The following is a 27,439-nucleotide window of genomic DNA, read 5'->3' as shown; positions in this document are numbered from 1 at the left end:
TGCCTATGAGTGAAACCATGCGGTATTTGATTTTCTGTTAGTTTGCTGAGAATGATGGTTTCCAGGTTCATCCATGTCCCTACAAAGGACACGAACTCATCATTTTATATGGCTGCATAGTATTCCATGGTGTATATGTGCCACATTTTCCCTGTCCAGTCTATCATCGATGGGCATTTGGGTTGGTTCCAAGTCTTTGCTATTGTAAACAGTGCCACAATGAACATTCGTGTGCATCAGTCCTTATAATAGAACGATTTATAATCCTTTGGATATATACCCAGTAATGGGATTGCTGGGTCAAATGGAATTTCTATTTCTAGGTCCTTGAGGAATCGCCACACTGTCTTCCACAATGATTGAACTAATTTACACTCCCACCAACAGTGTAAAAGCATTCCTATTTCTCCATATCCTCTCCAGCATCTGTCTCCAGATTTTTTAATGATTGCCATTCTAACTGGCATGAGATGGTATCTCAATGTAGTTTTGATTTGCATTTCTCTAATGACCAGTGATGATGAGCATTTTTTCATATGTTTTTTGGCCTCATATATGTCTTCTTTTGAAAAGTGTCTGTTTATATTCTTTGCCCACTTTTGAATGGATTCGTTTGTTTGTTTTTTTTTTCTTGTAAATCTGTTTTAGTTCTTTGTAAATTTTGGATATAAGTCCTTTTTCAGATAGGTGGATTGCAAAAATTTGTTCCCATTTTGTTGGTTGCTGGTTCACTCTAATGATTGTTTCTTTTGCTGTGCAGAAGCTCTTGAGTTTAATTAGATCCCATTTGTCTATTTTTGCTTTTGTTGCCAATGCTTTTGGTGTTTTGGTCATGAAGTCCTTGCCTACTCCTATGTCCTGAATGGTTTTGCCTAGATTTTCTTGTAGGGTTTTTATGGTGTTAGGTCTTTAATCCATCTGGAGTTAATTTTAGTGTAAGGTGTCAGGAAGGGGTCCAGTTTCTGCTTTCTACACATGGCTAGCTAGTTTTCCCAACACCATTTATTAAACAAGGAATCCTTTCCCCATTGCTTGTTTTTGTCAGGTTTGTCAAAGATCAAATGGTTGTAGCTATGTGTGGCATTGCCTCTGAGGCCTCTGTTCTGTTCCATTTGTCTACATCTATATCTCTGTTTTGGTACTGGTACCCTGCTGTTTTGGTTACAGTAGCCTTGTATAGTTTGAAGTCAGGTAGTGTGATGCCTCCAGCTTTGTTCTTTTTGCTTAGAATTGACTTGGCTATGCGGGCTCTCTTTTGGTTCCATATGAAGTTTAAGGTGGTTTTTCCCAGTTCTGTGAAGAAGGTCATTGGTAGCTTAATGGGGATAGCATTTAATCTGTAAATTACTCTGGGCAGTATGGCCATTTTCACGACATTGATTCTTCCTAACCACGAACATGGAATGTTTCTCCATCTGTTTGTGTCCTCTCATTTCGTTGAGCAGTGGCTTGTAGTTCTCTTGAAGAGGTCCTTTATGTTCCTTGTTAGTTGTATTCCTAGGTGTTTTATTCTCTTTGTAGCAATTGTGCATGGCAGTTTGTTCTTGATTTGGCTTTCTTTAAGTCTTATTGATATATAGGAATGCTTGTGATTTTTGCACATTGATTTTGTATTCTGAGACTGCTGAAGTTGCTTATCAGTTTCAGGAGATTTTGGGCTGAGACGATGGGTCTTCTAATATACAATCACGTCCTCTACAAATAGAGACAATTTGACTTCCTCCTTTTTTAATTGAATACCCTTTATTTTTCTTGGCTGATTGCTCTGGCCAACACTTCCACTACTGTATTGAATAGAAGTGGTGACAGAGGGCATCCTTGTCTAGTGCCAGATTTCAAAGGGAATGCTTCCAGTTTTTGCCCATTCAGTGTGATATTGGCTGTTGGTTTGTCATAAATAGCTTTTATTATTTTGAGATACGTTCCATCAATACCTAGTTTATTGAGGGTTTTTAGCATAAAGGGCTGTTGAATTTTGTCAAAGGCCTTCTCTGCATTTATTGAGATAATCATGTGGGTTTTTGTCTTTGTTTATGTTGTGAATTACGTTTATAGACTTGCGTATGTTGAACCAGCCTTGCATCCCTGGGATGAAGCCTACTTGATCATGGTGGATAAGCTTTTTGATGTGCTGTTGCAGTCAGTTTGCCCGTATTTTATTGAAGATTTTTGCATCTATGTTCATCATGGATATTGGCCTGAAGTTTTCTTTTCTTGTTGAGTCTCTGCTGGGTTTTGGTGTCAGGATGATGTTGGTCTCATAAAATGATTTGGGAAGGATTCCTTCTTTTTGGGTTGTTTGGAATAGTTTCAGAAGGAATGGTACCAGCTCCTCTTTGTATGTCTGGTAGAATTCAGCTGTGAACCCATCGGGACCTGGGCCTTTTTTGGGTAGGTAGGCTCTTAATTGCTGCCTCAACTTCAGACCTTGTTATTGGTCTATTCAGGGTTTCGACTTCTTCCTGGTTTAGGCTTGGGAGGATGCAAGTGTCCAGAAATTTCTCCATTTCTTCCAGGTTTACTAGTTTTTGTGCATAGAGTTGTTTGTAATAATCTCTGATGATGCTTTGTATTTCTGTGGAATCTGTGGTAATATAACCTTTATAGTTTTTTCTTACATCTATTGGTTATTCTCTCTTTTCTTTTTTATTAATCTGGCTAGTGGTCTGTCTATTTTGTCGATCTTTTTGAAAAACCAGCTCCTGGATTCATCTTCGGGAGGGTTTTTCATGTTTCTGTCTCCTTCAGTTCTGCTCTGATCTTAGTTATTTCTTGTTTTCTGCTAGTTTTTTAGTTTTTTGATCTTGCTCCTTTAGCTCTTTCAATTTTGACAATAGGGTGTCAATTTTAGATCTTTCCTTGCTTCTCATGTGGGCGTTTATTGCTATAAAGTTTCCAGTAGACACTGCTTTAAATGTGTCCCAGAGATTCTGGTATGTTGTGTCTTTGTTCTCGTTGGTTTCAAAGAACATCTTTATTTTTGCCTTCATTTCATTGTTTATCCAGTTAACATTCAAGAGCCAGTTGTTCAGTTTCCATGAAGGTGTGTGGTTCTGAGTAAGTTTCTGTATTCTGAGTTCTAACTTGATTGCACTGTGGTCTGAGAGACTTTGTTGTGATTTCTGTTCTTTTGCATTTGCTGAGGAGTGATTTACTTCCAATTATGTGGTCAGTTTTAGAGTAGGTGTGATGTGGTGCTGAGAAGAATGTATATTCTGTGGATTTGGGGTGGAGAGTTCTGTAAATGTCTATTAGGTTTGCTTGGTCCAGGTCTAAGTTCAAGTCCTGGATATCCTTGTCAATTTTCTGTCTCATTGATCTGTCTAATATTGACAGTGGGTTGTTAAAGTCTCCCACTATTATTGTGAGGGAGTCTAAGTCTGTTTGTAAGTCATTAAGAACTTACTTTATGTATCTGGGTGCTCCTGTATGGGTGTGTATATATTTAGGATCATTAGCTCTTCTTGTTGCATTGATCCTTTTACCATTATGTAATGTTGGTTTAAAGTGTATTTTATCCAAGACTAGGATTGCAACTCCTGCTTTTTTTTGCTCTCCATTTGCTTGGTAAATCTTCCTCCATCCCTTTATTTTGAACCTTTGTGTATCCTTGCATGTGAGATGGGTTTCCTGGATACAGCACACTGATGGCTTTTGACTTTTTATCCAATTTGCCAGTCTGTGTCTTTTGATTGGGGCATTTAGCCCATTTACATTTAGGGTTAATATTGTTATGTTTGAACTTGATCCTGCCATTTTGATGCTAGCTAGCTGTCTTGCCCATTAGTTGATGCAGTTTCTTCATTGTATTGATGCTCTTTACCATTTGGTATGTTTTTGGAGTGTCTGCTACTGGTTGTTCCTTTCTATGTTTAGTGCGTCTTTTGGGAGCTCTTGTAAAGCAGGCCTGGTGGTGATGAAATCTCTGAGTAATTCCTTGTTCTTAAAGGATTTTATTTCTCCTTTGCTTATGAAGCTTAGTTTGGCTGGATATGAAATTCTGGGTTGAAAGTTATTTTCTTTAAGGATGTTGAATATTGGCCCCCACTCTCTTGTGGCTTGTAGGGTTTCTGCTGAGAGATCTGCTGTGAGTCTGATGGGCTTCCCTTTGTGGGTAGCCCAACCTTTCTCTCTGGCTGCCCTTAGCATTTTCTCCTTCATTTCAACACTGATGAATCTGATGATTATGTGCCTTTGGGTTACTCTTCTTGTAGAATATCTTTGTGGTGTTCTCTGTATTTCCTGGACTTGAATATTGGCCTGCATTGCTAGGTTGGGGAGGTTTTCCTGGATAATATCCTGAAGCGTATTTTCCAGCTTGGATTCATTCTCTCCATCACATTCAGGTACACCTATCAAATGTAGATTAGGTCTTCCCGTAGTCCCATATTTCTTGGAGACTTTGTTCATTTCTTTTTACCGTTTTTTTCTCTAATCTTGCCTTCTTGTTTTATTTTATTGAGTTGATCTTGGACCCCTGATATCTTTCTGCTTGGTCAATTCAGCTGTTGAAACTTGTGTATGCTTCGCAAAGTTCTCATGCTGTGTTTTTCAGCTCCATCAATTCATTTATATTCTTCTATAAGCTGTTTATTCTTGTTAGCATTTTGCCAAACCTTTTTTCAAGGTTCTTAGTTTCTTTGCATTGGGTTAGAACATGCCCTTTTAGCTCAGAGAAGTTTCTTATTACCCACCTTCTGAAGCCTGTTTCTGTCAATTCATCAGACTCATTGTCCATCCAGCCTTGTTCTCTTACTGGTGATGAGTTGTGATCCCTTGGAGGGGAGAGGCATTCTGGATTTGGTTGTTTTCATCCTTTTTGTGCTCATTTCTTCCCATCTTTGTGAATTTATTTACCTGTGGACTTTGTAGTTGTTGACTTTCAGATGGGGTTTCTGAGTGGACGTTCAGTTTGTTGATGATGAAGTTATTTCTTTCTGTTTCTTAGTTTTCCTTCTAACAGTCAGGCTCCTCTGTTATAGGACTGCTGAGGTCCACTCCAGGCCCTGCTTGCCTGGGGATCACCTGCAGCAGCTGCAGAACAGTAAGGGTTGCTGTCAGTTTCTTCTTCTGTTATCTTTGTCCAGGAGGATACCCACCAGATGTCAGTCTGAGCTCTCCTTTATGAGATGACTCTTTGCATATTCAGGCATCAGGGAGCTGCTTGAGGAGACAGTCTGTCCTTTATAGGAGCTCAGGTGCTGAACTGTGAGCTCCGTTGTTCCATTCAGAGCTGCTGGGCTGATATGTTTAAGTCTGCTGCAGCAGAACTCATAAACGCCTTTTTCCCCCCAGGTGCTCTGTCCCGGGGTGGTAGGACTTTATTTATATAAAGTTTCTGTCATCCGCTGCCTTTTTTCAGGGCTGCACTGCCCAGTGAGGAGGCAGCCTAGTCACAGTTGGCCTGCAGAGGCTTTGCTGAGCTGCTGTGGGCTCTGCCCAGCTGCCCTGTGAACTTCCCCTCAGTCCTGTTTATCGGGGAATAGTTAGAACTGCCTCGGCAATGGCGGCCCACCTCTGTAATGGTGGACTCTGTCTGTAATGGCAGACTGCCTTGGCAATGGCGGGCTGCCTTGGCAATGGCGGACTACCTCAGTAGTGGTGGACTGCCTCAGTAATGGCATATGCCCCTCTGCCACAGAGCTGGACTGTCCCGGGTTCAGCTGTGCTTGCTGTGAAACTCTCAATCCAAGGCGTTTCAGATTGCTGTTTTTTGTGGGGGTGGGACCAGCCAAGTTTGATCACCTGGCTCCCTGCCTCAGACCTGTTTTTTTTTTTTTTTTCAGTTGAACAGGCAACTGTGTCTCCCAGGCGTCCCAGTCACCAGTTGAAACAGTGCCCGGATTTGTGTGATTCCTTGTGCGTAGACCCGCTGTGCCGGCTGAAACAGCCGCAGTGGGGGCTCGTGGCGCTTTCTTGCCTGGGAATCTCCTGGCTTGGCTCCCTGTTTCAGTCCCCCTTTTTTCAGTTGAATGAGTGACTCTGTCTCCCAGGCATTCCAGTTGCCTGTTGAAAAGGCACCCGGATCTGTGTGATTTCCCGAGTGGTGACCCACTGCACCGGCTAAACAGCCGAGCTGGAGATTCATGGTGCTTTTTTGCCTGGGAGTCTCCTGGCCTGGCTCCCTGTTTCAGTCCCCCTTTTATCAGTTGAATGGGCGACTCCCAGGCGTTCCAGTCACCTATTAAAAAGGCACCAGGAACTGTGTGATTTCCCGTGTAGCAACCCACTGTGCTGGCTGAAACAGCCGTGTGGAGATTTGTGGTGCTTTTTTGCTTGAGAACCTCCTGTCCTGGCTCTCTGTTTCAGTTCCCCTTTTATTAGTTGAATGGGTGACTGTCTCCCACGCACTCCAATTGCCAGATAAAACAGCGCGTGAACCCATGTATTTTGTGTGGAGACCTGCCACGCCAGCCAAAACAGCTGTGCTGGTGACCAGCGGGGCTCCTCCGCCTGGGAATCCCCTGGTCTATGGGCAATAAAAATCCGTCTGGAAATGCGGCGTCCACTCACCCTCCGCGCTGTCATTGGGAGCTGCAATCCTGAGCTGCTCCTAATCAGCCATCTTGGATCGCTATATCCCATTTGTCTTTTTGTGCTTTTGTTGCTTTTGGGGTTCTATCCAAGAAATTATTGCCCAAACTATTATGGAGTTTTCACCTATGTTGTCTTCTATTAATTTTATACTTTCATGTCTGTTTGAGACTTTAATCTACTTTGAGTTTATTTTCGTATATGGTGTAAGATAAGGACTCAATTTTGTTATTCAGCATGTCGATATTCACTTTCCTGATATCGTTTATTGAGGAGACTTTCCCCATTGTCTGTTCTTAGCACCTTTCTTAAAAAATCAACTGACTTCAAATATTTGGGCTTATTTCTGGGCATTCTATCCTGTTCCACTGGTTGATGTGACCATTTTTATGCCAGTACCATGCAGTTTTGTTTACAATAGCCTTATAATATATCTTGAGATTAGGGAGTATGATGCCTTTGGCTTTGTTCCTTTTACTCAAGACTGCTTTGGCTATTTAGGGTCTTTTGCAATTCCATATGAACTATAGGATTGCTTTTTCTATTTCTGTGAAGAATGATATTGGAATTTTGATAGAGATTACATTGAATCTGTAGATTGCTTTGGATAGTATGGACATTTTAACAACCATTAATGATTCTAATCCATGAACACAGGATACCTTTACGTTCATTTGTGTCTCTCTTGTCACGTCAGTGTTTTAAAGTTTTCAGTGTACAGGTCTTCTACCACTTTGGTTAAATTTACCTGAAGTGTTTTTTTTTTTGTTTTAATGGTATTATAAATGGAATTGTTTTCTTAATTTCTTTTTTGTATAGTTTGTTGTTAGTGTATAAAAACACCACTGATTTTTATATGTTGATTTTGTATCCTGCAACTTCCTTGAATTTATTTATTAGTCCTAACAGGTTTTTCTGGTGGAGTCCTTAGGGTATTCCGTGTATAAAATCATATTATCTTCAAACAGGGATCATGCCGATAACATGATCTTATATATAGAAATCTCACATATCTTATATATGTCTCTATATATTACATATATATTTTATATATCCCTATATATTTCTCTGTATATCTTATATACATAGGTGTTACATATCTATATTTTATATACATATCTATATTATATATGGATCTTATACGTAGAAAACTTATATTGAGAAAAATGCTTCCCTTCCTATTTGGATGACTGTTACTTCCATTCCTTGCATAATTGCTCTGGCTAGGACATATACTACTACACTGAATAGGCATTGTGAGAGTGGGTATCATTGTCTTCTTCCTGATCTTAGAGGAAAAGCATTCAATTTTTTACTGTTGAGTACAGTTTAGCTGAGGGTTTATCATATTTGGTCTCATTGTGTCACAGTACATTCTTTCTATACTTATTTTATTGAGAGTTTTTATTATGAAAGAACGTTGAATTTTGTCACGTGCTTTTACTACATCTTTTGAGATGATCATACAGTTTTTGGTCTTTCGTTTTGTTAATATGGTATATTTCATGTATTGATTTATTTATGTTGAACCATCTTTGCATTCCAGGGATGATAAATCTCAATCATGATGAATAATCCTATTAATGTGCCAGTGAATTCAGTTTGTTAGTATTTTGTTGAGGATTTTTGCATCTGTGTTCATCAGAGATATTGGTCTGTAGTTTTTCTTCCTGTAGCATCCTTGTCTGGCTTTGGTATCAGGGTAATACTGGCCTCCTAAAATGTGTTTAGAAGTATTTCCTCCACTTTAGTTTTTTAGAAGGGTTTGAAAAGGATTGTTATTAGTTCTTTAAATATTTGGTAGAATTCAGGTCATCAGTGAAGCCGTCAGGTCCTGAGTTTTCTGTAAATTTTTTCCCCTCAAATTCCTGGTATAATCTTTCACTTCTGTCTTTCAGAATTGCTACCGTACCCCGCCCCCAACCTTTTTCACAGAGAACATACAGGCTTAAAAAAAAATTCGTTAGGTGAGTTTCAGATTTAATGAAAAAAACCATCATTAAGTGACATTGCTTACATTAGTGTCAGTTTCTAAGAACCTGCCTAGCACCCAGAAAACTCCCAATGACTGATCAATGAGTTTATTTCCTCCCCCAAGGCCTCTTTTCCCACCTGGAAGATAAAATCAAGGCAGGAGTCTTCACCAAGGGTAGCTTTCACCCCTGAGGCTTCTGGGCTGGATAACCTGAGTCCTCTGTCCTCTGGCTCTCACAGTGGTGCCCCATCATCCTTCTGACATTGCTTCTAAATTTGAACAGGGTTGTAACCTTGTGGAAACTAGAACCGCTGCCTAGAAAAGCAGATACATGTCGGCACAGAGGATGTTTTCAATGAAGACTTTGTAGTAGCATCTTAAAAGCCTATTTAATAGCAAATACTAAGTTGTATTTAGACTTTTAGTCTTAAAATACTTTGTAGTAGCAAATAAAGACTAAGAAAATAGTTTTAGGTTGTGAGCATTTACGATCTTAGGAATAATTCCAGGTGACATTGTTCTTAATTTCTTTTAAATTCCTTTTTTTTAATTTTTTATTGGATTTTAGGTTTTGGGGTACATGAGCAGAGCATGCAAGACAGTTGCGTAGGTACACACATGGCAGTGTGCTTTGCTTTTCTTCTCCCCTTCACCCACATTTGGCATTTCTCCCCAGGCTATCCCTCCCCACCTCCCCCTCCCACTGGCCCTCCCCTTTTCCCCCCAATAGACCCCAGTGTTTAGTACTCCCCTTTCTGTGTCCATGTGTTCTCATTTTTCATCACCCGCCTATGAGTGAGAATATGCGGTGTTTCATTTTCTGTTCTTGTGTCAGTTTGCTGAGGATGATGTTCTCCAGATTCATCCATGTCCCGTTTGCGGATTCAACGCGAGCTCCAATCCTGGGTTGTTCTCATGGCGCCATCTTGAGTCCTCCCCGCCTTCTTTTAAATTCTTAATGACTTTTATAACTCCACCTTCATGCCTAAGAAAAAGTATGACAGTTTATTCAGTGCTTTTTGAAAATTATTTTACAGCAAGTAGGAATGTTTTCTAACATGTAAAAACCTACAGAAGAAAAAAATCAAATTTTGTCTCAAACTGGAAGTCTGGATTGTATTGGCGTCTCCAGAGTCAAAGCTATTAGAAAGCAACAGGACAACCATATTCGTCTTTGCGAGAAATAACTAAAGATACGTATTAAGCTCAAGATGAAAGCCTAAGTAACAACATATAAGAAGCTTGTGGTTCCAGTTAGGCAGAATTCAGAGTTTTAATCTTCATCACTTTCAATACATGCAAGTTTAATAATTGTCATCTATAACAATATATATTTTTTAAATTTTTTATTGCATTTTAGGTTATGGGGTACATGTGCAGAACATGCAAGATAGTTGCATAGGTACACACATGGCAGTGTGTTTTGCTTCCTTTCTCCCCTTCACCCACATTTGGCATTTCTCCCCAGGCTATCCCTCCCCAGCTCTACCCACCCGCTGGCCCTCCCCTTTCCCCTATAACAATATTTTTAAAGCTTTATGCACCTGGTGATGAGAATATAAGGGTTCCCTATACTATACTGTTTATTTTTGTATTTGTTTAAGTTTTTTCAGATTTTAACAAAAGACCCACGAACTATATAGTAACACCTCGTTTGTTCCTTACTGAGTTTTTCAGGTACATTGAAGTTTGTCGGAAGCTTATCATGCCCATGCTAGTTGAAGATCATGGCAAACCATTTTCCTCAAGCTTTCTTTAAATCGAGCACTGGGGTGATATTTATGTTGGTTAGATGTCACCATTGTCACTGAGTCTGTGAGCTGCTCACCAGAGTGGCTGCTTGGGCCCATGAGTCTGTCCACTTCCCCTAGCGGCCGGTCCACCTTCCTTCCCTGCAGAAGTGACTTCAGGCAGCCAGACAGCCTTGTCCTCTGAGGTTTTCTGGAAGCTACACCATGTTTCTCTAACCTCTTCTCTTTTTCAGTATGCTAGTCTTTTTGTGCAGTCTTTTTGATTGCAGAAGAGGCAGGATACACTGAAAACGTGTTGACTTGCTTATCTGTAGGTGAGGTTTATCATATTACACACTATAAAATGCACACTTTTTATTATACAGTTCTATGAATGTTGAAAAAAATCACAAAAATAAAGAATTTTCCATTGCTCTAAAAGTTTCTCTGCTCCCTTCATTCCCCTACCCCGTCTCTGGAAACCACTGATATGATTTCTGTACCAACAGTTTTGCCTTTTCAAACTGTCTTACAAATGGTCTCAAAAACGTAGCCTTTTGTATCTGGCTTCTTTGACTTAGCACAATGCTTCTCTCTCTCTTTCTCTCTCCCCCTTTCTCCCTCTGTTTGTTTCTTTTTCTCTTTCTCTCTTCCTCACTCTCACTTTCGCTCTGGCCTTCTCTCCTGTCTTTGAGAGGGTCTTACTCACCCAGGCAGAGAGTACAGTGGTGCAGTCATGGCCCACTGCAGCCTCAACCTTCTGGGCTCAAGTGATTCTCGCACTCAACCTCCTGAGTACCTGGGACCACAGGCATGCACTGCCATGCCCGGCTTCTTTTTTGTAGAGATGGGGGTCTCACTTTGTTGCCCAGGCTGGTCTCAAACTCCTGGGCTCAAATGATCCTCCTGCCTCAGCCTCTCAAAGTCCTGGGATTACAGGTGAGCCATCATGGCTGGCCCTTTTGTTGTTGTTGTTAAGCAATTTTATTTTGAAATAATTTTAGGCTTACAGAAATATTGCAGAAATAGTGCACAGAGTTCACATATACCATTTACCCACTTTCCTCTAATGTTCACATCTTACCTAACTAGAGTGCAATGATCTAAACCAGGACAGGTACTTTACCTCGACATTCACTTGTACAGTACTAGTAACTGATTTATAGGCTTCATTCAGATTTTGCTAGTTGTCTGACTAATGTCCCCTTTCAGGTCTTGAATTCAACCCAGGATCCCATATAGCATTTACTTGTCATGTCTCATTAGGACCTGGGACAGTTCTCCAGTTCTTATCTTTCAGAACTTTGGTACTTTTCTGAAGAGTATTGGCCAGTTTTGCTGTAGAGTGTGTAGAATGCCCCTCAGCTTGAGTTTGGCGTTTTCTCATAACTAAATTGCAGTCACGAATGCCACACAGGTGCTTCCGTGCCCTTCTCTTTGCATCATATGAGGAGGTAGGTGGAGTCGCCGTGTCTTATTACTAGTGACGTTAACTGTGATCATTTGGTTAAGGTGGTAGGTACCAGGTTTTCTACTATAAAGTTTTTATTGCATAACACTTAACAAATTGTTTTTTTGAGATGGAGTCGTGTTCTGTTGCCCAGGCTGGAGTGCTGTGTCACAATCTCTGCTCACTGCAACCTCTGCCTCCTGGGTTCAAGCGATTCTCCTGCCTCAGCCTCCTAAGAACCTGGGATTACAGGCACTCACCATCACACCCGGCTAATTTTTGTATTTTTAGTAGAGATGGGCTTTCACCATGTTGATCAGGCTGGTCTCGAACTCCTGACCTTGTGATCCACCTGCCTCAGCCTCCCAAAGTGCTGGGATTGCAGGCGTGAGCCACAGCACCCAGCCTGCATGACACTTTTAAAGATTCATTCATGCTGTTGAATGTATTAGCACTTTGATCTTATTGCTGAAGAGTCTTCATGGTATGGATAAACCACAATTTGTTTACCCATTTGTAAATTCCTGGACATTTGGTTTGCTTCTAGTCTTGGGCCTGGCACTATCTCATAGGCCTTGGTGTTCTATTGAACATAAAAACCATGTCACAGAGCACCAGTATCAGACAAGGCCACTCTGTTACCACGATGGGTCAGGACAAGAACAAGGCCACTATGAATCAGGACAGAAACAGGAACATTGTTGAAGCCACAAAAATGACCAGACATCCTCCCATGCTGCTACCATGAGGGACTGCAGCTTCTCAGCCACTCACAGCTTTAGCCTTACTTCATTCCTTCCACCTTTTAGATAAGATCCATTACAGCATCCAATCCAGGTTCCAGGAACCTCTCGCCAACACGGCCTAACCCAAACCCAAATCCTCTAATAAATCCATTCCCGGTTCCCAGCAGATGCTGCAGTTCTTCATGGCGTGTTCTCTCTCTTGCAACTTGAGTACAAGTGTGTTCCTTGGACTGGAAGGCACTGACAGTCCAAACAATATGTAAATACATATATTGAAAATCCTTGCTCAGCTCTAGTCTCCTTACACAGAGTTTCCCACCCTACACTCCATTCTTTGTACTAACTTCTTGTGAATTCTGTTGTTTTTTAAAGCAAACGCAAGTAAGTTAAAGTATATTCTTTTATCCCCTTGCCTTTCTCTTACAAAATATAATTGTGGTAAAACACATGTAACAAAATTGAGCATTCTAACCATTATTAAGGGTATAGTTCAGTACATTCACACTGTTGTGCAACTGGTCCCCTCAGCTCATTTCATCTTGTAAAACTAAAGCTCCATGCTCATTATTTTTAAGTATAGTATGTGTCCTGTAAAATTAACCCTTCGTTAATGTTGAGTTCTATGAGTTTTGAAAGATATGATCATGTAACCACCACCATAATCAAGATAAAGGACATTACTATAGCCTTCCACACACACACACAAAAAAAATTCCTACATGGCTTCCCCCCCCCCCCACCTTTTATTTTTGTTTTTGAGACGAAGTTTTACTTTTGTTGCTCTGGCAGGAGTGCAATGTCATGATCTTGGCTCACTGCAACCTCCATCTCCCAGGTTCAGGTGATTCTCCTGCCTCAGCCTCCCGAGTAGCTGGGATTACAGGTGCCCACCACCATGCCTGACTAATTTTTATATTTTTAGTAGAGACAGGGTTTCATCATATTGGTCAGACTGGTCTCGAACTCCTGACCTCAGGTGGTCTGCCTGCCTTGGCCTCCCAGAGTGCTGGGATTATAGGCATGAGCCACTGCACCCGGCCCACATGCCCCTTTTTATTCACTCTTCCCCATTCTGCCAGCCACTGTTACATTTCCTGCCCTCATAGTTTTGTTTATTCCAGAACATCCTATAAGTAGAAACATGTACATTCTCCTTTACAGCAGCCATATCGCACATTGTGAATGTGCCATTGTGTACTGATCTCATCCCTGACATTTGGACACTGAGGTTGTTTCTAGTCTTTTGCTGTTAACCACATGGTCTTACCTGTTATCTGTAGGCACATCATTTTGTGTATGTGCAAGCCTAACTGTGGACAAAATTTCCAGATTTAGGATTGCTGGGTCAGAGGGAAAATGTGTAATTTTGATAGTTTGTTCTCCAGAGGGATTATATCATTTGAGAAATGTGTTTTTCATATCCACAGATCGACCCTTCCCCTTCCCCTGCCCCTGCCCCTCCCCCTTCCCATACCCCTGCCCCTGTCCCTGCCCCTTCCCCTACCCCTGCCCCTTTCCCTTCCCTTTTCTTTCCTTTGAGACAGTCTCGCTCTCTCACCCAGGCTGGAGTGCAATGGTGTGATCTCAGTTCACTGCAACCTCCACCTCCCAGTTGAAGCAATTCTCCTGCCTCAGCCTCCCAAGTGGCTGGGATTATAGGCATTCACCACCATGCCTGGCTGATTTTTGTATTTTTAATAGAGAGGGGGTTTCACTATGTTGGCCAGGCTGGTCTCGAACTCTTGACCTCAAGTGATCCACCTGCCTCGGTCTCCCAAAGTGCTGAGATTCCTGGCATGAGCCACTGTGCCTAGCCACTATCCACGGTTCTTTAATCCTCAGTTCTGCCAGCCATTTGGCTCACTAGATAGAAGTCAGCTCTGCCAGTTATCAGTGTCGTTGATCCGAACGTTGTCTTTCTCTGTTTGTTTTCCTTTTATACAATTCCTCAGATATAGACAAAGATTTACCGAATGTGCCTTAAGATCTACAAGTTTCTTTGACACAATGTCATCTTAATACTATTTATTGGCACAATACACTTCTTCCCTTCAGAGTTTAGTTCTCAGTTAGAAATTACATTCTCATAGAAACTGTACTTTGAGCCCGGTGCTGTGGCTCGTGCTTGTAACCCCAGCACTTTGGGAGGGCTAGGTAGGTAGATGGCTTGAGCTCAGGAGATGAAGACCAGCCTGGCCAACATGGTGAAATCTTGTCTCTACCAAAACTACAAAAATTAGCCAGGCATGCTGGCATGTGCCTGTAGTCTCAGCTACTGGGGAGGCTGGGATGGGAGGATCGCTGGAGCCCAGGAAGTCATCAGTAGTGGGCCGTGATCACATCACTGTGCACCACTGCACTCCAGCCTGGGTGACAGAGCAATGTCCTATCCGAATTATAAGAAAGAAACTGTACTTTGACCGCAAGTTCAGAGACTAGTGGTGGTTTTCATACCTTTTTTTTTTTTTGAGACGGAGCTTTTGTTCTTGTCGCCCAGTCTGGAGTGCAGTGGCACAATCTCGGCTCACTGCAACCTCTGCCTCCCGGGTTCAAGCGATTCTCCTGCTTCAGCTTCCCAAGTAGATGGTATTACAGGCATGGCACTGCCACTTCCAGCTAATTTTTTGTATTCAATAGAGATACGGTTTCACCATGTTGATCAGGCTGGTCTCAAACTTCTGACCTCAGGTGATCCACCCACCTCAGCCTCCCAAAGTGTTGGGATTACAGGCGTGAGCCACTGTGCCAGGCCACATACCTTTTGAAAAGCCGCAAGTTTTTCAATGAATTCTCATATCTAACTCTTTCATGTGCATTTTAGTGGTCCTCAAACTTGAGTAGTTACTAGAAGCACCTGGAAATAGATGATGGGGTCCACCCTCAGCGTTTCTGATTCGGCAAGTCTGGGGTGGAACCAGAGGTTGCATTTCTAACAAGATTTCAGGTGATGCCGATGCTGCTGGTCTAGGGAACACATTTTGAGAAGCACTGCTCCAAGGTACCTCTGCACATCCTGGGAGCATTTGAGAACACAGATGGAAAACAGCCAGTTTTCCATGATTTGTTACTAAAGATTTTTTTTAAAGGATGTTCATGTATGTGTGGCATGTGTGTATAATATACACAGTGTGTTTCTATAATATAGAAAAAATATATTTATAAATATTTCTATATCTAAAAATGTTTGCTGATTGTTTCTATAACATTTGTTTTTGTGATTTTTCTAAAGCCTACCTCAAGCATTAGAACTACAAACAAACCCTGATGCGACCTCTCCAGATTGTCCCAAGTCGATTGATTTCCCAGCTGTACTGTGGCCTGAAGCCTGAAGCCTCCGCACAAAACCGGATTTGCCTGAAAATGGCTCGGCCAAGTTCAAGTAAGTCATTCTTACCCATTGCCTCACCTGCGGCCGAATGTGAAGTACCCAAAAGTCCTACACTTGTATGTCAGTGTCAAATTAGGTGTTGGGCAAGATTTTGGAGAAAGCCACCCTGTCCTCTTCTCTTTTAGGGCACCCCTTCTAGGGCGCCTTCAGAGCCGGTCTTCTTAATACTCACATTAAGTCCATGGAGAACATTTTGTTGCTTCTGCCAGAATATTTGCATTTAAGCTTTTGACACATGTTTTGTACTTTAAAGTCCTTATCTCTCTGCAGGGGAGGAAAATTGGTGATTGTCCTATAGGGCCGTGTGAGATTAAATTTTCTCCTGGACAGAAATATTTTGTAGCTCTCCCTGGGAGAAACCTCCAGATTAACCTATCTGCACCCCAAGTCTACAAGAATATAAAGTCTCACAAATGTTTATAATTCGGCGATTCTTAGGTGGGCCTGTTGAACAATGCTTCAGAATGAAACTGAAAGGCCAAGCTGAATTCTTTTTGCTTCCTTTTCAACTTTTGGATAACTTTTCTGCTCAGGATTAATAACTCCTGCTTCCATTTTGCCCCAGGAGTGGAAAAGAACCGAAAGATCCCGTTCCACTGCACCTCCATTCTAGCAGGGTGCTAGCGTCTGTGGTGGGGTGCAGAAGCGTGTGCCTGACCTCGGCTAAAAGTGGGCCGCTGACATTTGAAACCACAGAACATGCTGGCGTATTTTCCTTTAGCCATTGGGAAATATCTTTTTCTTTTTAAGATTTTATACCACGTTAACATTACTGTATTTTACATCCTGTTTTCTAAGAACGAAACATAGGTTGACTCTTAACATTTGTTTCTAAAAGTAACTTTAAGGGGTACCTTGATAGAAGTCACTCTGGCCAGCCTGACCAACGTGGAGAAACTCTGTCTCTACTAAAAATACAAAATTAGGCAGGCATGGTGGCACATGCCTGTGATCCCAGCCTTTCGGGAAGCTGAGGCAGCAGAATCGCCTGAACCCAGGAGGCAGAGGTTATGGTGAGCTGAGATTGCGCCATTGCACTCCACACAGCACCAAGAGCAAAACTCTGTCTTAAAAGAAGTCACTCTGACCTAGAAATATATTCATCAGGAGGATGACAGTTTCTATTTGGGATAGAAAGGACCTTTAGGACTAGAGGGAGTTTTAGGGGTAGATTTTGAAGTCCTTAAGGATGTTCCTATGGGTTGAACCTAGGAAAGTATGTTATGTTTTTTATTAAGCATCTTGTTCTTTCAAGAGATTATATCAGATTAGAAACTGGAATCCACCAGGTCAAGTTTGTAATTTTTCCAAATGCTTCCCGTCTGGACAACATTAGTCTGCCTGTCGTAGGCCTTATCTGTCTGCTGATAGGTAACACGCTACTCGGGAAGGGATGTGAGTTCAGGTAGGGCTTTAGCATGATTGCCGGGGTAGTTGGGTTCGTCACACCTCATGAGAATGGCGTGTTGTGACTGTCCTAATTTGTCTCTGCCTTGTGCTGCCAAAACATGAATGGAGCCCAAGAGGAAAAAGCCTACTCTTCCTCTGAGTTCATTTTTACCAGGAGTCCATGGTAGGGAAGAGAATAAGGAAAGGGGAGGAAGGGCTGAGCCCTTATTAACAGTCTCTATCCTGAGCTGGGCAGAGTGTGTGGGTCTGGGCTTCGAAGGACCAGGAAGTCCCATCCCTGCTTAGAGGGACTCAACCATACGTGAAAACCAGTAGGATGCCCCTTATGGCTGGGATACAAAATGAGGCCACGTTCCCTTTAATTTTCAAGTTCACTGTCTCCAAGCCCCTATCCCACTATCTTCCTTCTAGCAGGCTTCCTGCCTGTCACTGGTTCCATCTTTCAGGGGAGGGTTAGCGTCCCCTCATTCGTTCAGTACAAGGGGTAGCCTTGGTTGCCATTCTTTCAAGAGAGGAAGGCCAGGAAGCCAGCTTAGTCAACCGAGAAATGCAGTTCCATGTTTGCTGGAACCCTTAGTGCTTCAACACAGCTTGGCCGTCCTTGGAAGATCTCCATATCCAGGGCGGGGCATTCCCTGCTTCAGTGTCTTGGGACTGCAGCAGGCAATGAGGTACAGCACTCATTTCTCCAGGGGTAGGGCAGAAAAGGGGCTCTCTCTTCTCCTGGCAGCTTATGTTCAGTGCTATACCCCTTAATTCTGGCTTTCCAGGGCCATAGTGCTTATCTAACTTACAAGGGCCTGCAGAGCTGTAGTGTCTGGGAGAAAAGGGGAGACAAGCTGTGTTCCAGCCTTTTCCCAGTTTCTGCTGCCCAATAGAAACAGTAGCAGCTCCCCCATCCTGAGTTCAAGTCTGGCTCCTGCTTCTTCTTTTGGCATGAGGAGAGTTGTTTCAGGGAAAACATCCCAGCTTGTGATCCATGTAAAGTGTTTGGCATAGCACTTGGGGTGCAGGGAGCCCTTGCCATCGTAGCTGCTGCCCCTGTGTGTCTGTGTTCAGGCAGGAGGCTGCCTGGAGTTCTAGGACAGGAGGGTGAGCCCTGGTCTGTATCCACAGTTACTTCCTCTAGTGTTACTCTCTGTGCTCAGTTCCCTTTGCTCAGTTCCCAAGTCTCTGGCAGTGTCCTGTTGAAAAGTTTGGCTCTTATTTGAGTTGTCAAGAAGATCATGTGTCCTCAAATAAGGCCCTTGTCCTCTCCTTCAGTCGCTGTGCTGAGGGAAGCTGAAAGTAGCAAGATCCCCAAAGGGAAGGTGAATTTAGGGAGGAAGGGTAGGCTTTGGGGTACAGTGGGCCTCAACTCAGCACTCACACAAACATACAGGCCTGTTTTTACTTTTATGAAGGAAGATGGATTCCTTCCCACTAGGCTTTTTTTTTTTTTTTTTTAATGGAGTCTCGCTCTGTCGCCCAGGTTGGAATGCAGTGGCACAGTCTTGGCTCACTGCAACCTCCGCCTCCTTGGTTCAAGCTATTCTCCTGCCTCAGCCTTCCAAGTAGCTGGGATTACAGGTGCCCACCACCATGCCCAGCTAATTTTTGCGTTTTTAGTAGAGATGGGGTTTCATCATGTTGGCCAGGCTGGTCTCAAACTCCTGACCTTGTGATCCACCTGCCTCTCCCTCCCAAAGTGCTGGGATTACAGGTGTGAGCCACCATGCCCAGCTTCTACTAGGCTTTTTTTAATCTTTGTAAAATCCCTGCTCTAGGGAACGCACTACTATGCACCTCAAAGAGCCAAAGAAACTGAGAATGGAAAAAGCTAAGTAATTTGCATAAGATCACACATTTAGTTGGGAGGCTGAACTGAGATGCAAAGCCAGCTTTGTGTGCCCAAAGCCTCTGCTTCTTTAAAATATTGTACACTCACCCAGCAGGCCTTCATAGGATGGTGTCTTTATGGTACAGGAATTGATGTTTGTTTATCCTAAAGTATGATTTCACACTGGGTCAAGTTTCAAGATATAGACAATTGATATGGGATACATATGTGCAAATGGTACACTGGACTGATGAAGATTTTATTCTGTTTAGGTATGGCAGATTTTCGGAAGTGTTTTGCAAAATCAAAGCACATAGTCATCATCTCAGGGGCCGGTGTTAGTGTGGAAAGTGGCGTTCCGACTTTCAGAGGAGCTGGAGGTTATTGGAGAAAATGGCAAGCCCAGGTTTGTAATGTTTCCAGAACACTGAAAGCCTCTCTCTGATGAAACTGTAACAGTGTTTGACTCAGATCCTATACCGAGCCCTGAAACCTGGGGAAATGTTTTGGAAGTTAACTATGACCCTATTGTCCCATTGCTTTTGGCATAAACACAAAGTTCCTGTGATTAAGATAAAATTTAAGTAAGGCTGCTACTCTCCTTTTTAGATATGTATAGATTGCATTAATTCAGATATCAGTTTCTCCTAATAGTTGTGTTAAAGTGAAATCGGAAAACCACGGTTAGCATCTTTCATTACTTTCCTAAAGTTACTGCACTTATCGTATGACAAAATTAAAACTAATGTTGATTATTGAAAGATTAGGGTTCGATATTCAAAAATCTATAGGAAAGCCTTCAGAATGTAAGCTCTGTGATGGTGTGGATTTTTTAAATTCAATTTTTTTAGATCTAATATACATAAAGTAAAAGTCACCAATTTTAAGTGTACAATTTAGTAAGTTTTAACAAATGGACATAGTTGTATAGCCAGCACCATAATCAGAATGTAGAACATTTCTATCCCTCCAGAACATTCCCTCATGGCCCTTTGTAGTCTGTGCTCTCCCATCCCACTGGCTCAGGAAATCCTAGTTTTGGAGGACAAGGAATTGTTTATTTGTTCGTTTCTGAGATGGAGTTTTGCTTGTTGCCCAGGCTGGAGTACAGTGGCATGATCTCAGCTCACTACAATCTCCACCTCCCAGGTTCAAGTGATTCTCCTGCCTCAGCCTCCCTAGTAGCTGGGGTTACAGGCATGCACTGCCACACTCCACTAATTTTTGTATTTTTAGTAGAGATGGGGTTTCACCACATTGGCCAGGCTGGTCTCGAACTCCTGACCTTAGGTGATCTGCCTGCTCGGGCTCCCAAAGTGCTGGGATTACAGGCGTGAGCCACCATACCAGGCCTCTGTTTGTTTTATTCATTGCACTGTCTCCAGTTTCCAGAACTCTGGCACATTATAGGTGCTTAATAGGTTTTCGTTGGTTGAATGAAAGCAGGAATAAATAAATGTCTTCCAGGGTTAGTAGCTTATTTCTCACTGAATGCAGAGTTCATGAACCTGCCCCTTCCTTCTTCTGAACAGCCGAGGCTGGCAGGTGTTTGGGTGTTTTGCCTCCTGCCTTCTGCCCTCTAGGTGAAGGGTGGGGGTTGTTACCTTAAAGGTGAAGTGGGGGAGAAAAGAGAGCAGAGAACTTTAGGGGCCAGCAAGAAAGAGGAACCACAGGGAAGTCCCTTGATTAGCAGCAGAGGGTGGGAGGTCAGAGGGTGTGGGAGGAGCTTGGAAGAGGGGCGCTTAGTTGTGTCCAAAAAAGCTCAGAGTTTGTGGGCAAAGCATAGAAGTAGACAGAATGTATTTGACTCCAACCTCCTTCCAAGGACACCTGTGGACATGTTCGTGTGCCACCTATAAACTACTCCAGGCTGTGTGTTCTGCATGGAGAGCAAGCCCCTCATGTGGCAAAGGCTGACATTGCCTCCAAGCAGAGGGGCCTTTACAGTAGAATGAAATGCACACGTGTTCAGTGTAGGAAGCGTCTCCTTGATAGAGAAGCCATGCTTCTTTTAAAAATTATTATTGAGGCAGAATTTCCTTAGAATAAAATGCACCTGTGTGCATTGTGTTTGATGAGTTTTGACAGGTGCATGCACTCATATAACACCCCACCTCCACTGTCAAGAAACAACGTTTCAGTCCTTGCTGCAAGTTCCCTATGCCTTTCCCTGCCAGCTCCCAGCTCAACCTCTACTCGGCTCCTTTTTGAGAAAGGAGGTTTGTCTCTCCTAGAACCATATCTGAAGTATATGTATTTTATCTGTTCTGTTTATATATAATATACACTTTTTATGTGTAGTTGTGTGTGTGTTTAGTTGTGTGTATAGTTGCATGTATGTATAGTTGTGTATGCATGTAGATGTGTGTAGTTGTGTATGTATTAACAGATATATGTAGCTGTGTATGTTTAGTTGTATGTTGTGTAATTGTGTGTTTAGATGTATCTGTCTAGTTGTATGTGCACTTGTTTGTGTAGATGTATATAGTTTTGTGTATGTTTAGTTGTGTGTGTTTAGTTGTATGTGTACACTTATTTGTGTATGTAGATGTATAGTTGTGTGTGTATGTTTAGTTGTGTGTGCAGTTGTGTGTATGTAGATTTTTGTAGTTGTGTTTACATTTAGTTGTGTGTGTGCAGTTGTGTGTATGTAGATTTTTGTAGTTGTGTTTACATTTAGTTGTGTGTGTGCAGTTGTATGTAGATGTATGTGTGTTTAGTTGTGTGTGTGCAGTTGTGTGTGTATGTAGATGTGTAGTGTGTGTAGCTGAGTGTATGTTTAGTTGTGTGTATGTGTGTATAGTTGTGTGTGTAGCTGTGTGTATGTTTAGTTGTGTGTATGTATGTATAGTTGTGTGTGTAGCTGTGTGTATGTTTAGTTGTGTGTATGTAGTATGTATGTGTGTAGCTGTGTATGTTTAGTTTGTGTAGTTGTGTGCGTGCAGTTGTGTGTGTATATAGAGGTGTTTAGCTGTGTGTCTGCAGTGTATATGTAGATGTGTGTAGTTTTATGTGTGTTTAGTTTCTGTCGTATGTTTAGTTGCTTGCATGTGCATATAGTTTATATGTGTGTAGTTGTGTGTATGTGTTTAGTATGTGTGTATGTGTAGTTGTATATAGTTGTGTGTGCAGCTGTGTGTAGTTTGTGTAGTTGTATATGTGTGTTTAGCTGTGTGTGTGCAATGTATATGTAGATGTGTATAGTTTGTGTTTAGTTTGTGTATGTAGTTGTGTGTATGTGTGTAGTGTGTGTAGTGTGCAGTTGTGTTTGTAGATGTGTGTAGTCATGTGTATTTAGCTGTGTGTGTGCAGTGTATATGTAGATGTGTTTAGTTTGTGTGTTTAGTTTATGTGTGTAGTTATGTATATGTTTAGTCGTGTGTATGTCTAGTTGTATGTGTATGCAGTTGTGTGTGTATGTAGATATGTGTAGTTATGTGTGTGTTGTATGCATGTTTAGTTGTGTGTGTAGTGTGTATGTTGAGATGTGTCTAGTTGTATGTTGTGTGTAGTTTGTATGTTGAGTTGTGTATGTGTAGTTGTGTATATGTAAGTTGAGTTGTATGTAGTTGTGCGTATGTATGTTGAGTTGTGTGTGTAGTTGTGTGTATGTATAGTTGTATATGTGTAGTTGTGCATGTCGTTGTGTGTATGTATGTTTAGTCGTGTGTATAGTTGCATGTGTATAGATGTGTGTAGTTGTGTGTGTGTGTAGAGCCATAGCTATAGTTATAAAAACTGAGTTTCTCAACCATGGTCATTAGACCTCAATGGGCATTTTGCATTTTATGTTTTTCCTGGGTATAGGTCAAAATGAGATCCACTTCATATTTTAGAGCTCCATGAAAAAGGCGATTTGACCCAAAATACCTTCCTGCATGTTACTTTACTTCATGTTCACAACTTACTTGGTGTGGGGGAATGGGATAGGTTGCATTCTTCCTGCCTTGTCACTAAGGAAACTGATTTCTCCAAGGTCCCAGGGCAGTCCCAGGATGGGGACATAGGCTGGTACCCAGGCCCTGCCACGTGGCATATGCCATGTTGTTTGAACCTAGTGCTTCGACCTCCAGCCTGCACCCTCCCAATGCTGCTTGTTTCTGCCTTAGGGAGGAAAGGCCTGTGCCCAGGGTTCAGCATCCTGGCTGCCTCTGCCTCCCTCACTCCTATCTCCTCTCCCACTCCCAGGACCTGGCGACTCCCCTGGCCTTTTCCCACAACCCGTCCCGGGTGTGGGAGTTCTACCACTACCGGCGGGAGGTCATGGTGAGCAAGGAGCCCAACGCCGGGCACCGTGCCATAGCAGAGTGTGAGGCCCGGCTGGGCAAGCAGGGCCGGCGAGTCATGGTCATCACCCAGAACATCGATGAACTGCACCGCAAGGCTGGCACCAAAAACCTTCTGGAGATCCATGGTGAGGTACCCCCCGCCTCATGTTCAGGGAACCAGCTTTAGAACACCTATCCTGCCATTTCAGCATCACCTCTGTTGGCCTCCCTCCCTCCTTGCTGGACACCCATCTCGTCCTTTAGGATGCTGTGGCATTTCCTTCCGGGACATGTTAGTGCCCTGTGGCACCTGGGCAGCTGCCTTTGGCCATGGGAGGAGCCCTGACCCACTGACATTATTCACTTGGCAGTTCCTACATCCTCACTGCTCAGTGTGGTCTGAGAGCCAGCAACGTTTGGCATCCCCTGAGAGCTTGTTAGAAATGCAGAATCTCAGGCCCCATCGGACCCACAAAATCAGAATCTGCATTTTCCCATGAGCCCAGGTGGCCGAAGTGCCTTTTACACTGGAGGAACGCTGGGCTGCACAGCTGTGTGACCCCTGCCTCTGTAGAGGGGTGCAGTGCTGTGAGACAATGGCCTCACTGAGCCGAGGAACAGAAGGCCTGGCCCATTGGACAGGCAGGGCTTGAGCAGGATCAGGCAGGGGCAGGCTATGGCATCTGGGGGTCTCCTCTCCCTCTCTGTTTGCCCCGGTGGACACTCCCCACTGAGACTGTGCTTCTGCCTCGGCCTGGAACCTCAGGGAGCTGCCAGCTCAGTACCAGGTACTGCACCAACCCCACCTAGCCTGTGATGTCAGTGGAGTTTGTCTTGGGTCCCTGTGGCCTCCTTCCTCTGTCCTGGGTGGCCCCTCATCTCTTCACTCTGTCTTTTGGCTCCTCCCTTCTTTGCTGTCACCCTAAATCTAATACATCCATTCTTCCACGGTCATAATGGGCAAACTAGGGTTTCTCCCAAAGCCACTTGCATTTAAAGAGTCTGCATTCAAATCCAAGGAATGCATTTCTTATATTTTAAGAATTTATTTCTCTTAATTTTTTTTTGAGATGGGGGTTTCATTCTTGCCCAGGCTGGGGTGCAGTAGCCTGATCATAGCTCATTGCTGCCTTGAACTCATGGTCTCAAGGGATCCTCCCACCTCAGCCTCCAGAGTAGCTGGGACCACAGGCCCATGCCACTATGCCCAGCTAATTAAAAAAATTTTTTTTGTAGAATGGTGTCTCACCATATTGTCCAGACTGGTCTTGAATTCTTGGCCTCAAGTAATCCTCTGTCCTCAGCCTCCTGAAGTTTTGGGATTATAGGCGTGAGCCACTGCGCCAGCCAAGAATGCATTTCTAAGTGTAGAATTTCCAGAGGCAGGGCACCAGTGGGGGTGTTTGATTTTGGGTGTGTGTGGTGAAGCTACCTCCTTTTACTTAGGTCACCCTGATAAAGACAGGGAGACACTACTCACTTCGACCCTGTTTCTCTTTTGTGTGCCTGGAACAGTCAGCCACCTATTAACCGAACAACTTTTCGGTACCTGCATCTGCTGGGTCTGAGCCGCTTTCCACATGCCTCTGCTCATTTCCCTGCAATGTCAGAATGTGGGCTAGTCATCGGCATAAAATGGAGATGACAATGCCTATTTTACAGAATCGTTGTGAAGGTTAAATAAGATCATACATATATATGTGTTAGGACTTTTTTTTTTTAGTTTCAAAAGATGAGAACTCTCTTCCAACCTAGGTTAAAAAAAAATCAGTGGCATCTTCTGTCTGATGAAGGTTTTTTTTTAAGATGCATCATGTTTTTAATGTGGCACTTAGAATATAATCTGCCTAAACCATGATATACTGTTATTATTCCTTAGAATTGTTATTTTATACTTAGAGAAAGAGCTTATTAAAACTGAGACACCTTCTTTAGAAATTTTATCTTTCCAGGCATACATAAAGCATGAGCATGGTCCAAATATTTCTCATTATCTAGCTCTTCTGAGTGATTCTGAGTGACTCAGAGCATGGATGGGTCTGTGTTTTCCATGCAGTTTCACGCTCTGTACCTCAGGAGATGGATGATGCAGCCTTTCTTGAGAGAATGCCCCTCTGTTACAGCTGGGATTCTCATCCAAGCTTCTGACACACACTCCACAGGTGCGCTATTGAGCCTTTCATGCTCTTACCAAACGGTGTCAGTGGAAAGGCTGTAGACACAGCCAGAACTTGCTTTCCTCCCGGAAGTGGCCCTTGAATGGTTTGTTGGTGGAAGTATCCAGAGGTTGTATCTGCCCGGTCAGGCCACGGAGAATAACAACCAAGTCACCCCACTTTTCAGTGTTCTCCTTCAACAAGTCTGTGCAAGCATGTTGGTGAGGTCACACTCTCATCTGGCCAGTAAACGGTAGGACATCTGAATTTCAGAGATGTGAAAATGGGAAAAAAATGTCCACAGTAAAACTGACAAAATAGGTTTATTGGCTCACAAAACTGAGGGGCCTTGGGGTGCAGCTGATGTCATCTTTTCTTCTGGCCTCTTTCCCACTCCTTCTCTCAGCTTTGCTCTCTCTTTGAGGTGACCTCCCTTTTCCCTCTGCAACTGATTTGCCTCCACGTGCCAGGGGAGAGGGCCTCTGGTTTCAGGCTCTCCAGCTCAGCCAACTGCTCAGAAAATAAACCTCTGGGTGGGCTTTCTTGGTCCGCACACCCACCCTTCTGACCAAATGAGACTGCAAAGGGATGGCCACCACATGGGACCTGTGTGGAGCATGTGGTCAAGCTTGTATTTGGGATGTGACCCACAGCCCGATTGGCTCAGCATGGGAGAGAGCAGGGATGGTACTCCCCAAGGAAGGACTGGTGGGCAGAACAGAGCAGTGCATGCCCTCTGTGGTTTAAAGTGCTCTGCATGGCACCCGGTGCCTGGCCACCATTTCACAAACTGTGGCCACCATGATAGCTTCAGTTCAATAAGTGGTGGCTAGTATTAACAATTACTTTTTTCATTTATTAGTTGATTACTTATTTATTGATCTGCTTTTGTATAAAAGATTCAGGCTTTCTGAAATCAAAGTTAAGATTTTGTAAACATACCCCACACCATTGAAACTTTATCAGTCATATCAGTAAATTATGCCCTTAGATTTAGGTCAAGCTCCCTCTACCCTGTTGGCCACTTCTGCCCACTTGAACGCCACTCCAAGGTCATCCGGCCGCACATTAGTCAGGGAGATAGCTATTTATCCTCCAGATTATAAAGTCCTTGAGGGCATATGCTCTTGACTGGCTTAAGAGTACTGCATGCCTCTCTGTTTCCCGTGAAAGCTAGGGGAGGCCCATTTGCTAAACTGAAGTATGTCTCAGTGGGGCAGTGCACACCTATAGTCCCAGCTACTCAGGAGGCAAGGTGGGAGGATTGCTTGAGCCCAGGAGCTGGAAGCTGCAGTGAGCTGTGATCGTACTACTACACTCCAGCCTGGGTAACTGGATAAGACCAAAAATGAAATAAAGTATGTCCCTTTTAGACACGGAGACAGTTGCTCTTGATTATCCTAAATTCTGGACTTGCTTCATATGTATTTTTCAGGTAGCTTATTTAAAACTCGATGTACCTCTTGTGGAGTTGTGGCTGAGAATTACAGGAGTCCAATTTGTCCAGCTTTATCAGGAAGAGGGTAATTATACCACACTATAGAATAAGTATATGTTGTTTTCTCCTTTAGGTTGAATATAAATGTGAGGAAATTGAACATTTACCAAAGATTCCCATGGGTATTTATGAGAAATAAGACTAAATACAAGGCTGGATGCAGTGGCTTATGCCTGTAATCCCAGAACTTTGGGAGGCCAAGGTGTGAGGATTGCTTGAGTTCAGGAGTTCAGGACCAGCCTGGGCAACATAGTGAGACACCTGTCTCTACCAAAAAAAAAAAAAAAAATACAAAAATTAACTGGGTGTGGTGGCACATGCCTGTAGTCCCAGCTACTAAGGAAGCTGAGGTGGTTGGGTTATTTGAGCCTGGGAAGTTGAGGCTGCAGTGAGCCGAGATCTTGCCACTGGACTACAGCCTGGGTGACAGAGGGAGATTCTGTCTCAAAAAACAAAAAACAAAAA

General features: G+C 43.0%; 1 protein-coding gene across 9 annotated transcripts in view; it reads left to right on the top strand.

Moving 5' to 3' along the window:
* Nucleotides 1–27,439, top strand: part of SIRT5 (sirtuin 5) — a 101,064-nt gene that overhangs the window by 57,702 nt on the left and 15,923 nt on the right. For 7 of the 9 annotated variants that reach the window (XM_078368340.1, XM_035294875.3, XM_078368341.1 and 4 more), the window contains 4 exons: nt 15,665–15,814; nt 19,325–19,458; nt 23,241–23,466; nt 26,912–26,999. In XM_078368340.1, coding sequence (XP_078224466.1) covers nt 15,700–15,814; nt 19,325–19,458; nt 23,241–23,466; nt 26,912–26,999 — 563 coding nt within the window. In that variant the 5' untranslated portion in view covers nt 15,665–15,699. Of the gene's footprint in view, nt 1–8,432; nt 8,502–10,552; nt 10,575–15,664; nt 15,815–19,324; nt 19,459–23,240; nt 23,467–26,911; nt 27,000–27,439 lie in introns of those variants that run through there. The other 2 variants (XM_078368339.1, XM_054254807.2) reach the window with 2 other exon arrangements.

This window comes from Callithrix jacchus, chromosome 4 (genome assembly GCF_049354715.1).
Source record: "Callithrix jacchus isolate 240 chromosome 4, calJac240_pri, whole genome shotgun sequence".
Lineage (NCBI taxonomy): Eukaryota > Metazoa > Chordata > Mammalia > Primates > Cebidae > Callithrix > Callithrix jacchus.
This window is presented reverse-complemented; position numbering and strand designations above follow the sequence as displayed.